This window comes from Oratosquilla oratoria, chromosome 7 (assembly GCF_046742065.1).
Source record: "Oratosquilla oratoria isolate Oo_2021 chromosome 7, ASM4674206v1, whole genome shotgun sequence".
In the NCBI taxonomy this organism is placed as follows: domain Eukaryota; kingdom Metazoa; phylum Arthropoda; class Malacostraca; order Stomatopoda; family Squillidae; genus Oratosquilla; species Oratosquilla oratoria.
The window spans coordinates 65,725,281-65,737,780 of record NC_134783.1 but is presented as its reverse complement, the minus strand read 5'-3'; the positions used below and the strand labels follow the sequence as shown (position 1 = coordinate 65,737,780).

At 43.7% G+C, this 12,500-nt stretch overlaps 1 protein-coding gene across 1 annotated transcript in view; it reads left to right on the top strand.

The window, feature by feature from the left end:
- LOC143026833 (uncharacterized) overlaps nt 1–12,500 on the top strand; it is a 55,328-nt gene that overhangs the window by 12,235 nt on the left and 30,593 nt on the right. Inside the window, exons 11-19 of the mRNA XM_076187611.1 lie at nt 384–569; nt 1,484–1,774; nt 2,331–2,568; nt 2,923–3,026; nt 3,662–4,852; nt 9,832–9,942; nt 10,745–10,939; nt 11,714–11,798; nt 12,312–12,484. Of these exons, the coding sequence (XP_076043726.1) occupies nt 384–569; nt 1,484–1,774; nt 2,331–2,568; nt 2,923–3,026; nt 3,662–4,852; nt 9,832–9,942; nt 10,745–10,939; nt 11,714–11,798; nt 12,312–12,484 (2,574 nt within the window). The remainder of the gene's footprint in view (nt 1–383; nt 570–1,483; nt 1,775–2,330; nt 2,569–2,922; nt 3,027–3,661; nt 4,853–9,831; nt 9,943–10,744; nt 10,940–11,713; nt 11,799–12,311; nt 12,485–12,500) is intronic.

Sequence of the window (12,500 nt, the reverse complement as noted above, 5' to 3'; positions counted from 1 at the left end):
CTTTTCACATATGGAGAGCTGACAACTGGCGGCTGTTATCCTTCTCCCTCTACTTTCATAGGAAGAGTTCCACACTGATACAACACAGACAACTGTCCAAAGATTCTTCCCAGAGAAATCTGTGGGAAGGCCCAAGGACCATTGCCAGCCACTGGCGGGCTGTGGGTTTTCCACTTAGTGATACTCGAGGCATCGGTTATTGTTATATATATTACGTGTGTGTGTGTGTGTGTGTGTGTGTGTGTGTGTGTGTGTGTGTGTGTGTGTGTGTGTGTGTGTGTGTGTGTGTGTGTGTGTGAGAGAGAGAGAGAGAGAGAGAGAGAGAGATAGATAGAGAGAAAGACTTGCCTACCCCTACAAGTTCCCGAACTCTTTTTCCGCAGTGGACACTTCGTGCGAGATCACGAAGACAGAGAGCGCCTACCCTCGCTTCCTGGACGCCACCGTCAGCGCCATCACTTCGGAGGAACAGTGTTACCGCGCTTGCACCAACTACGAACGTTTCCACTGCCGCTCTTTCGCCTACTACGCCACCGGTTCCCAGTGCTTCATCTCCGGTGATGACTCAGGTAAAGAACGCGATTAAGGGCCGTGCTTCGAAAGCCCTTCGACAAACGAAAGCTGTCTACTATTAGAAAATCATATTCTACCCATTTTCTTGTTTAGTTGACCTGGATTGCTGGTATATGCATTTATATAAACTTGCAGGATTTTTCATAAGTATAACCAATAAAGCTGATAAAAATTTCCTTTCTAATGGTAGAGAGCGTTTGATAGGTATGGTGAAAGGTTTTGAGAGTGCGGCTCTAAGAGATGATCGATCGGTATCAATCTGAAAGACCAGATTATGTACGGCTAATCAGTCTTCTATATTCTATGATTTTTTCAAGATAGCCTTTGCCTTGTGAATAGACTTAATCCCTTCGTTGTGCAAAGGGGCTTCATTCAGTTGACTAGAGTAAAAAATATGTCACGAAATGTAGTTCAACGGCTATCCGTCATTAATCAATCATCTATTTATTCATTTTTTTTAATCTAGTTATTATTTACTTACTTATTACACTTGGCTGCATAAAAAATTATTTGCAACAAAGACATCATTAGCATTTCCCATTAGAGTTTTGTATGGTGAATCCTGAAATCATAGTATTTTTTTCAGGGAGGTTCTCATTTTTTTTTTTGTAATAACCGAAACTAAATGATTTAGGTTTATCATGTAGAAATGCCTGAGCCAGGTCTATAGAATTCATGTAAATTGATTTAGGTAAGTAAAGGCAAACAGAGGTTGACATGCCATTTTATTTTATTGAGAAGAAACAAAATCATGATAAATGTACGTTACACACATACGGCATGTACATATCTACTTACAAAAATCGCAATGTTATTAAAATATGTGAATGTTGAGGCCAGCTATTCTCCCTGAAAGACACTCTTTCGAGACTTTCTCTTGTGTGCCGGTGTATCAGCAAATGTTGCCCAGCTTCTTTGAAGCGACCAGCAGAAATCAGCCATCATCGTCACGCTCCAATTGCCTTGATAGCGGTGCTCCATTTCGGATATATCTTGATGGAACCTCTCCCCCTGTTCCTCAGTGATGTCACCCAAGTTGGAAGGAAAGTAGTCAAAATGGACATGGAGGAAATACATTTTTATGCTCATCCGTACGCCGGCCGTCTCATATGCTTGAGACATGTTCCCAACTCTTTCCTTGTAGTCATCATCTTTTGTGTTCCCCAAGAAGCCTGTTACAACTGTCCTAAAATTATTCCAAGTACTTCTTTCATGAGGTGGTAATGCTTCAGTAAAACCTGTATCTGAAAGAAGCTCACGAATTTGTGGCCCAACAAATATGCCGGCTTTCATTTTAGCCTCCCATACAGAAGGGAATTAGTGGGACAGGTACTTAAACTCTTCTCCATCTTTAGGAAGTGCTTTTACAAAGTTCTTTATCAATCCCAGCTTTATGTGAAGTGGAGGTAGAAGCACTCTGTCCGCTGGTACAAGTTGTATAGCTTTGACGTTATGGCGGCCAGGTACAAATTCCGTCCGTTGTGGCCATTGCACCTGTCGGTAGTGTACAGAATCTGCACAGCTGTCCCATAAGCATAAAAAGCATGGGTGTTTTGTGTAGTCACCCTGCTGCCCTAACAAAATACTTAGGACCTTCAGGTCATCACAAAGAAGCCAGTTGTGATCCTGATATTATATGTTGTTAAGAAGAATTGACATGGTAGCATAGGTTTCTTTTAGGGTGACGGAATGCTCAATGGGCAATGATGCTACTTTTTTACCATTAAAAAGTAGCACGGCTTTCAGACTCCTTGTAGAGGAGTCGATAAAGAGCCTCCATTCTTCTGGATGGTATTCTTTGCCCATGTGTCCCACAAGACCTGAAACATCATGGCAATATACCATGTCATCTGCCATAGTAAAGTACCGCACAAATTCCTGCTCTCGATGCCTATACCATGCAAAGCGTGTGCTGCTTCCCAAAAGATTTTTCTCTGCTAACCTTGAGCCTAGCAATTGTGCAGATTCTTTTGACAGCCCAAGATCTCGAACAAGGTCATCTAGCTCACTTTGTTCAAACAACTGAGGGCTTTTCCCAGGGATCCCGGTAGGGTGAAACTCTTCATACACATCTGCATCTTCACGGTCACTACTTGAAGAGTTACTTGAACTGCTACGGTGCACATTCTCAGGACAAATTGGTACTGGGACGTCATCACTGTGTGGCACAGGTCGCATAGCTGATGGAATGTTTGGATGTTTAATGTTTCATGCTTTTAGCATTCATCCCTAGCAGTTTCACCATACAGGAATAGCAGTCATCATGGTGGTTTTTCGGTTCCCGCTAAACCATTGGTATATCAAATGGTATTGACTTATGTGTCCCTTTACTTCAATGGCTGAGCCCAGAAATACAGTTCACACAGGGGATGTGAGGAGCCCATGGCTTGTCCTGATCTCCTATTTCAATGGCAAAGTAGGCACGATACAGACGTTTTACCGAAGATGTGATAGTGCGTTTCTGTTTTGAAGGTGCGTACTTTCCGCATACGTAGCAGAACGAGTCAGGACGGTTCTTGCAAATCTGCGCCATCCCTCGGTTAATTTGCAACAAAAGAAATAAACATAAGACACAGTCAATGATCACACACGGACATTACACATTAATAACTCATATATAGCTGCCTATGCACCTAGCACGATAACACATGCTGTGTAACACAAAATCTAGAACCCCATGAGCAAAACGAACACCACCACAGTGTTCAGCACGCAAAATTGGTCAGGGAAATCATATTCCCATTTATGTTGCTTTTTGATGCAGCCTAGTGTTATCTATCCATTTGTTTATTTCTTCATGTAGTTAATCGATTCCTTATTTAGTTATACATCAATTTATTTACTTATCTAGATATTTTTCTGTCTACAGAATTTACTATTTCGTGGATAGGAGGTAAGGGAACACGGGCTGAGGGAAATACTTTTATTCCTGACTAGTTTCGCCTGAGTGGCTTCTTCAGGCGAAACTAGTCAGGAATAAAAGTATTTCCCTCAGCCCGTGTTCCCTTACCTCCTATCCACATTCGTCACAATGTATACACATTTGCTATTTCATATATATGTATTTTTTTTTGTTTTGTTCCGACAGCTTCGGCAGGGAAAGAAGGTGCCACAATTGATCGAGCGGGGACCAATTATTACGAGAGGAACTGCGACCCTCCTCCGACCTCGGGAGGCGACGGCACCGGATCCGGCTTTGGAGGTGGGGACGGCTCTGGAGGACTAGGAGGAAGTGGAGGATCCGGAATTGGTGGAGGCGGAGGTTTATTTGGTGGAGGAGGAACCGACCGACCCGGATTCGGTGGAGGAGGATTTGACCGCCCGGGAGGTGGTCGACCAGGTGGTGACGGATCTGGTCGACCAGGTGGCGATGGATTCGGTCGACCAGGTGGCGATGGATTCGGTCGACCAGGTGGCAATGGGTTCGACGGCCCAGACGGTAATGGATTTGATCGACCAGGTGGCGACGGATTCGACCGCCCAGGTGGCGACGGATTCGACCGCCCAGGTGGCGACGGATTCGACCGCCCAGGTGGCGATGGATTTGGTCGACCAGGTGGCGATGGATTCGGTCGACCAGGTGGTGATGGATCTGGTCGACCAGGTGGCGATGGATTTGGCCGCCCAGGTGGCGATGGATTCGGTCAACCAGGTGGCGATGGATTCGGTCGACCAGGTGGTGATGGATTCGGTCGACCAGGTGGTGATGGATCTGGTCGACCAGGTGGCGATGGATTTGGTCGACCAGGTGGCGATGGATTCGGTCGACCAGGTGGCAATGGGTTCGACGGCCCAGACGGTAATGGATTTGATCGACCAGGTGGCGATGGATTCGATCGACCAGGTGGCGACGGATCTGGCCGACCAGGTGGCGATGGATTCGGTCGACCAGGTGGCGACGGATCTGGCCGACCAGGTGGCGATGGATTCGGTCGACCAGGTGGTGATGGATCTGGTCGACCAGGTGGCGATGGATTTGGCCGACCAGGTGGCGACGGATTCGACCGCCCAGGCGGTAATGGATTTGGTCGACCAGGTGGCGATGGCGGCGATGGATTCGGTCGACCAGGTGGTGATGGCGGCGATGGATTTGGTGGACAAGGTGGATTTGGTGGACAAGGTGGATTTGGCGGAGGTACCGATCGTCCAGGTGGAAGTGGAGGAATTGGAGGCTCCGTTGGAGGATCCGGACGCCCCGGTGGCACTGGTGGATTTGGAGGTACCGGAGATGGAGATGGACGCCCAGGAGGTACCGGAGGTTTTGGAGGCGTCGGAGGTGGTAAGTGGACTCTCAGTGGATTGCTGTTGTTGACGAAGTTGATGGATAGATTGACCCTGGTTGACTCGACTCGACGCAAACTCGGGACACGATAGTCGGGATGAGACTTCACAATCAAACTTCTTTTTCATAACTCAAAAACCATCTTTACTCGGGAGAATGAATGTCGGAGAAAAATGGGTAAATCTGGGAGAGAGAAGTAAATCTGTTTCATTTTGGAAAGGTTGGCAGCCCTAGATATGGGGGAAATGATATATCTATTTTCATGGCACTTTTTTATTTCTAGACTTAGCGGTGCCAACGCATTTGTTAACTTCCTTAGTTATACTTTTTACTGGATTCTATGTCTAGAGAATTTTCATTTCACATGCTTAATCAATAACTTACCTGTTTTAGAATACACACCCATGTGATGTCAAGTCATCAGACACACATTCTGTAAAATAACGAGGTTTCAGATGTGTAATTTAAAAATAGATGATAAGAATAGTTCTAGAACACAAATTTATTGGTTAATTCGTATGAAAAAATGGAGATAAATTTAGTCTCTTTTTTAAGGGAAAGATACATTTAAGTGATCAGGTGTCAAAATACGGGACTCATTGGTATCAATACGCCAATCAGTGGTCATGTTCCCCCAAGACATAGATCCTGATTGTCAGGTGATGTTTGGAGCCATTAAGATGACTTGGAGCATTTGCTACGTTGAGCCACGATGGTGGCTTAAGAGTGCTAAAGGGTGATCATTCTGAGGGACTGAGATGAATCCGGTGTATTTTTCCGGATGGGAAAGGATACGGATTTCTTCTTCTTCTTCTTCTTCTTACTTGTCTACAAGAAGAAACTCTGGGAAACAAAAAGGTTGGACCACAATTGCACAGCATTGATTCTTTTTAATCTTGCCTAGTTGGTTGGTTGTGGGTTTTAAGCTTATCGACTATTACAAGGGCCACTAGGGCTGACTGTTAAGGTTGGTGTCTTTCACTCCGTAGCCACCATGCAAATCATCTTAAACACCTTTTCTCTAGGCGTTCAACACGGCTCTGAGTCCGTACAAAGTCTTGCGTCATATATTTTCTTTGTAGTCTTCGCCTCTTAAACTGGTGTGCCACCCCTAAACTACCATGAGCATAGTGTTGGTAGCCGTATAGCAGAGTGTCAGTAGTTATAGAATGCATTTCTTTCCGTTGGGTCACTGAGTAGCTTCTCCTTCTAACCTGCCTCCCTTGGAAACGTACATGTCGTCCCACTGTTCACGCAAGTACCTATTTCATAGTGGGATTCTTTATTCAATTTTATTTATTTATTTATTTATTTATTTATTTATTTATTTATTTATTTATTTATTTATCTATTTATTTATTTACTGGGCGACTCCAAGCGATTTTGGTCACCTGAGGAGAGGAAAGTAGACACAAGAATCTCATTAGTTCAGTGTCTGATTCTCAGGTGAATAACATCGTCTGGTTTTAAAGAAAAAACTATGAGATACACAAACACAACAAACACAATCAGAGGGATTTATGTTCATGCGCGTGGCTAAGCAACATTTAAGGGTTTTGTGTTATACAATTGTATGACTACCTATTTACCTTATAAGGTAGCCAGCCAAGGGATGAGCCCACTCTTCATAGCACCCACCACCCATCCAATAGCCACTTGTTTTTCTTTTAATCTTATCTCCTTGTGAATGAAGGGCCATCCCTACTCTCCCGCTTACTGTCTGGGTTAGAAGCAACGAAGAAGGACACAGCACATCCACAGTAGGACTCGATAGCCGTAGCTGGTTTACCCCCCTCTCTTCATCACATGCCGACTCTCTCTCTCTTCGTCCACTCACGAGTAATTAGAAAAGACGAGGAGAAACCCTTTTCTGGTTGCATCAGTTTATCATCCATTCACATCCTTTCTCCACTCGCACCTCTCCCTTCCCTACTCGACAGACATTCCCCTTTTATTCATTCTCGGACTTCCCCTGAAATTCAATCCATCCACCTGTGTCTTTCACACTCTTTTTGCTAGCGTTTCTTTACTCATTCTTTCCATATGCCCAAACCATATCAGTATTCTTTGATCAGACCTATTTACCAGATCCCTTTTCGTCCCCGTTCTCCATCTTACCTCCTTTTTCCTCACCTCCCTATCCTTGAAACCCCGCCATACTTATTAAGATTTCCATCCAAACACAGTGGAATGTCTCATTTCTACCTACCTTGAATTCTAAGTCCCTGCCCCACGCAGTGTCGTAAACACAATTACCCCTTCATATAATCTTCTCCTTGCGGTTATCCCTATGTACTTATTCTTCATGACACTTTTCATTCCTCCTGAACATTGACTTGCTTCCCTCCTGTTACAGCCTATCTCCACCCCAATTCCTCCATTCATTCATAGGGCACGTGTGACCCTAAACACTTTAAACTATTAACTTCTTCTAGCCTTTCTCCGACATCTCCAACTAACTACCAACCTCACGCCTCATCACTTTACTTTTACCCACATTTAATTTTAACTTTATCCTCTCGCATACTCTTACGAACTCCATCACTAGCTGCCGCATCGACAAGCGTAGTGTCGTCCGCAAACAACAACTGGCTCACTTCCTACGCCCCTCTATCTTTCTAGTTATCTGTAATAACCGACCCCTCACCCTCGCATTTACTTCCCGTATCGCCCTATCCAAGCACACGTTGAACACCCATGATGACATTACACAACCCTGGCGCATTCCCACCTTCACCTCAAGCCATTTACTCTCACCATTTCTAACCCTAACATAAGATCTACTACTCATGTAAAATTTTTGAATGTTTTTAACAATTTTCCTCCTATTCCATACATCTGCAACACATCCCATAATTTTATCGACTACCATAAGCCTTCTCTAGGACCATAAAAGCCCCCCAAATCCTTATCTTTTGCTAAAATCTCACAAATCTGCCTTACTACAAAGATTTTATCCATGCCACTAGTCTTCCCAATTAACCCTCTGTTCGCTCCTAATCATCCATCTCAATTAACATCCTCCTATGTGGTGTACCACCTATACCCAACAGACTGATCTCTCTAAAACTAATACATTCATATTTGTCCCCCTTTCCTTTGTAAAGTAGAAATATGCAAACTTTCCTCTGATCACCCTGAACATTCCTTCCCATTAGGCTTCTATTAGAGAACCTCTTTAGCCAGTCCTTTGTCAAACACTCCAAATGATACTCAGTTGCCTCATTAGCTTTCATCACTTTTAATATTTTTTTTCTATAGCTCTGTCATTTTGCTTCCTCATCCAATCCCCAACTTCCTTCGCATTCTGCAATTCTTTTAACTTCCTTCCAAAACATCTCTTCATTCATATGAATTTATCAATTCATAATTATATCACAATTTCCTGAAATATTTGAACATTATATTTTCACAACAACTTGAACGAACTTCCTTTACCTACCACGTAGACTCTTCGAATATACTTTCTAAATTAACAACTAACACTGATGAAACCAAACTTGACTAAACCTTGTCTTAAAATAACCCCTTATCAGTTAGAGGGTACACTTACCACTGGCTAAAATCTAATGGCAAATCACCCCAGAAATCATTAAAAGCTTTATGTCAGATGAAAGGTTGAATCGGGATTTATTTAACCTTTTCTTGGGCAAAAGGCACTCTCATAATCAGATAAAATTGTATGACGAGAAAATCATAACCTTTACCCAGTGATAAGGGGTTGATAACCACGCAAAACTGACTTTTTAACTCCTTAACACGGAAGCATATTTCATGTGTTTTGTTTCGGCATAAGGCAAGAGACGATCTTAGGCTTTCTAAATGGAAGGACCTGAGTCTGAAGGAGCTCTTGATCGACTGAGATCGAGGTCCTTAAGCTGGACTTCGTCCAGCCTCCCCGGATTCTTCGCCTGGACAAAGCTCTCTGCCCCATCTGGAACGAAAACCCATGACATTTGCTTTCGCGTCGTAAGGGGTCTAACGCACGTTTTGATATGGACAGTTTTTTGCAGTAATTTAATGTCTTTTTGTTGTTAGATTTAAAAATTTGTCTTTGTAGAATTTTGTTTACTAACTAATTTAATCAATCTAAACTCTTTTCTTTTAAAAAAAATTGTGTAGACTAGATCATAGTGTGTTCTGCTGTTGTATTGCCTTTAGCTGTTTTAAAATCTATAACCGAGGAGACGAAGATGGCGTCTTTTGCTGTCCTAAACTGAATATAAACGTTTAGAATTGTGGGTCATAAATTTATTGAAGATGAAGTCGTGCTCTCGAAAAAAAGAGAAAAATATAACCCTTGACATTTTCCATAAAAATTTGCTGCATTCGAGTAAAAGCAGCAACGACTGCAACTGCACTGTAGTAGAGAGGGTAAACGAAGAGTATGGGAGTCCAATATATTTGACGTTACGCCCAGCAGTGCTTCGTCAGAAGAAGCCCTGCTAGGCGAAACGTCGAATATATTGGAACCCATACTCTGCGTTTGGCCTCTCTCCTACAATTTGCTGCATTCAATTGAATAAAGATCTTCACTATTTTTTCCTTTCACTCCAGAAGGTACACATGCAAGTATTATACAGCCTTCCAAGAGATATATCATGCATTAGAAATAGGAAAAATGTGATTGTTAAGATCAATGAAATGTCTTAAGGGTAGAGTAATTATTTTCGTAAATTTTATAGGGCTATAGATTCATGTATCCATCGAAATACTTCTACTTCTGACCTAAAGAAAACAAAGGATATGTCATACCGTGAAAATAAATCATCTTCTTCTTCTTCTTCCTCCTTCTCCTCCTCCTCCTCCTCCTCCTCCTCCTCCTCTTCTTCTTCTTTTTTTTCTTCTTGAAAAACGCTCGCCCGCCATCTTCGTCGGCCTTTTTCGCGTATTCTTCTGCTTCGCGGTTTCGGCTTTCTTGCACAAGACTAAAGGTCCGACCATCTTTGTCGTTCCCCCCCCGGCGTCCCCGACAGGAGGTTTTCTATTTGCTGCAGACCGGTGCCGGAATGGACGTCTCTCCTACGAGAAGGTCACCGGACACGCGCTCTCCGGGGCTCGCTCGACGCCTCTCTACGCCGCCAACAGTAAGTCCAAGTTTCTCCGTTCTCGCTCGAAGTCGAGTTCTCCTTAGTCTGGTGGTGGCGGAAGGAACGAAATTAGGAGGGTGACAAAACAAGTTTTAGGCACTGAAATAGAATTTAGGTGCTGAAATGAATTTAGGAGATGCTGAATCAAATTTTAGAGGGTGATGTAATTAATATTAAGGAGTGCGCCTCTCTTCGCCGCCAACAGTAAGTCCAACTTTCTTCGTTCTCGCTCGAAGTCGAGTTCTCCTTAGTCTGGATGTGGTGGAAGGAACAAAATTAAGAGGGTGACAAAACAAGTTTTAGGTGTTGAAATAGAATTTAGGTGCTGAAATGAATTTAGGAGATGCTGAATCAAATTTTAGAGGGTGATGTAATAAATATTAAGGAGTCTGGTGGTGGTGGAAGGAACAAAATTAAGAGGGTGACAAAACAAGTTTTAGGTGTTGAAATAGAATTTAGGTGCTGAAATGAATTTAGATGCTGAATCAAATTTTAGAGGGTGATGTAATAAATATTAAGGAGTGCTCAACGTTTTATAGGGTGGATTCTCCCTAACCAGATGTTCGGGGCTGATGGTCTACAGAGACCTAATTACAGGGGATGGTGAGGTCGGGGAAGGTTAAGAAGCTCTGCATTAAATGATTAAGTAGATAAGTCGATAAAAAAAAAAAAATAATAATAATCTTTGCCCGTTACCGGTATCACTCCCGCTTTGTGAGCGTAAAATTCCCATACCGGTGACTGTCACTTGTCCCGGCTGTCCCACCACGTGGTCACCTCGTTCTTGCCTCGTCCGCAGACCGCGACCCGAGGAGACGCGCGGCCATCACGCGGGAGTGCACGGTCCGGTGCGCCTCAGACAACCGATGCATCGCCTTCAACCTGGACTACGACCGGGCCGAGTGCTACCTTTTGAGTACGACCGCCACCTCCAACCCCGACGACCTGAAGCCTCTCGTTGGGGGCAGCTACTTCGAGTCGGTCTGTTACCTTGGTGAGTTTGGTGTGTGTGTGTGTGTGCTTACCTAGTTGTATTACACAGGAAGGGAGCTATGCTCGTGGTAACCCGTCTTTGTATCTTTCAGCATATTTTTTTTCTTAAAATCTTGGATATTGTGTGTGTGTGTGTGTATTTATCTAGTTGTATTTACCTAGTTGCATAATACAGGAAGGAAGCTACGCTCGTAGTGACCCGTCTTTGTATCTTTCAGCATCAAGTTTTTTCTTAAAATTTTGAATATTGTGTGTGTGTGTGTGTGTGTGTGTGTGTGTGTGTGTGTGTGTGTGTGTGTGTGTGCACGTAGTATCTTCACTTGAATTTTTGCCTTCAATTACATGTAGTTTTAGTTTATATGCTTTTAATTATTCATTTGTTTTCATCTGTATTCTTATCATATTCACCTATTTATTAATGCTTCTATGTTGTAATTTGTTCATCTATTTATCTATCTACATATTCGTCTGTTTGGTGGTACATTGTGACAAGTTGATGAAGGTGGAAAAAGAAGTCACGGGTTTAGTTCCGAGTTTCTGAGTTTATTCCTGACCGGTTTCGCTCTATGTTTCTTCACATTCCTCAGAAGAAGCATAGAGCGAATCCCGTCAGAAACTCAGAATCTTGGAACTAGACCCGTGACTTTTTTTCCACCTTCATCATTCGTCTGTTTATCTTCTTAATTCATTATTTCTATTATGTGTTGCTTATTTTAACTTTTATTCCACTCGATTCTGTTGACATTCATTGTGATTTGCTTGCTCTCACTTCCAGCCGACTGCGGGCGCCTGTGGACCTTCGAGCGGGTGCCCAACTTCCGCATGCGGGGCGAAGGGGTCCTCACGTACCAGAACATCGGGTAAGCAGTGCTTCTTCTTCTTCTTCTCCTTCTTCTTCTTCTTCTTCTTCTTCTTCTTCACCTCCGTTCCATAATAAGTGGGGTTTCTCTGATCTGAATATAGTTGTATGGCGAGTTTCAGGTGTCTTGAATTATGTTAGTAGACATCTTTGCCAACACAAGTGTCTAGGTAACCAGCGTGTGTTCCCAGATTGGGCTCGTTTCTTGGAGTCCCAATGTAAAGCTGGATTCGCGAACTGTTTGGTCGTGAAATTGTTTCTGGTGTTATTCCCATCAGGCCGGACGAAAAAGAACATAAGCAATCGAGCATACTGTAAGCGTATCTCGCTTAGCTCGCATGGCATCTGGCATGAGTCCGTCTTCGTACTGTACGAACGTTCGTGTCCCCTTTCGTGACTTTTCCTTCCCCACATCCCCCTCCTTCTCCTCGCTCTCCACCGTTCCCTCCCCACGTCTCCCTTCTCTCCTCTCGCTCTCCACCCGACCCGTGACAAAATCCCTCTTCGTCTACAGGAAGTCTGAGTGTGAGAACAGATGTCTGAAGGAGAAGAGGATCAGCTGTCGTTCGGCCACGTACGAGTACGCCCAGGGCATCTGTCGCCTCTTCGAACACGACCGCCACACGCGGGTTGCTGACTTCGAGCCGGCCTCCAACGTCGACTACCTTGAGAACCAGTGCTCGAGCAGTAAGTCCCACGTGTT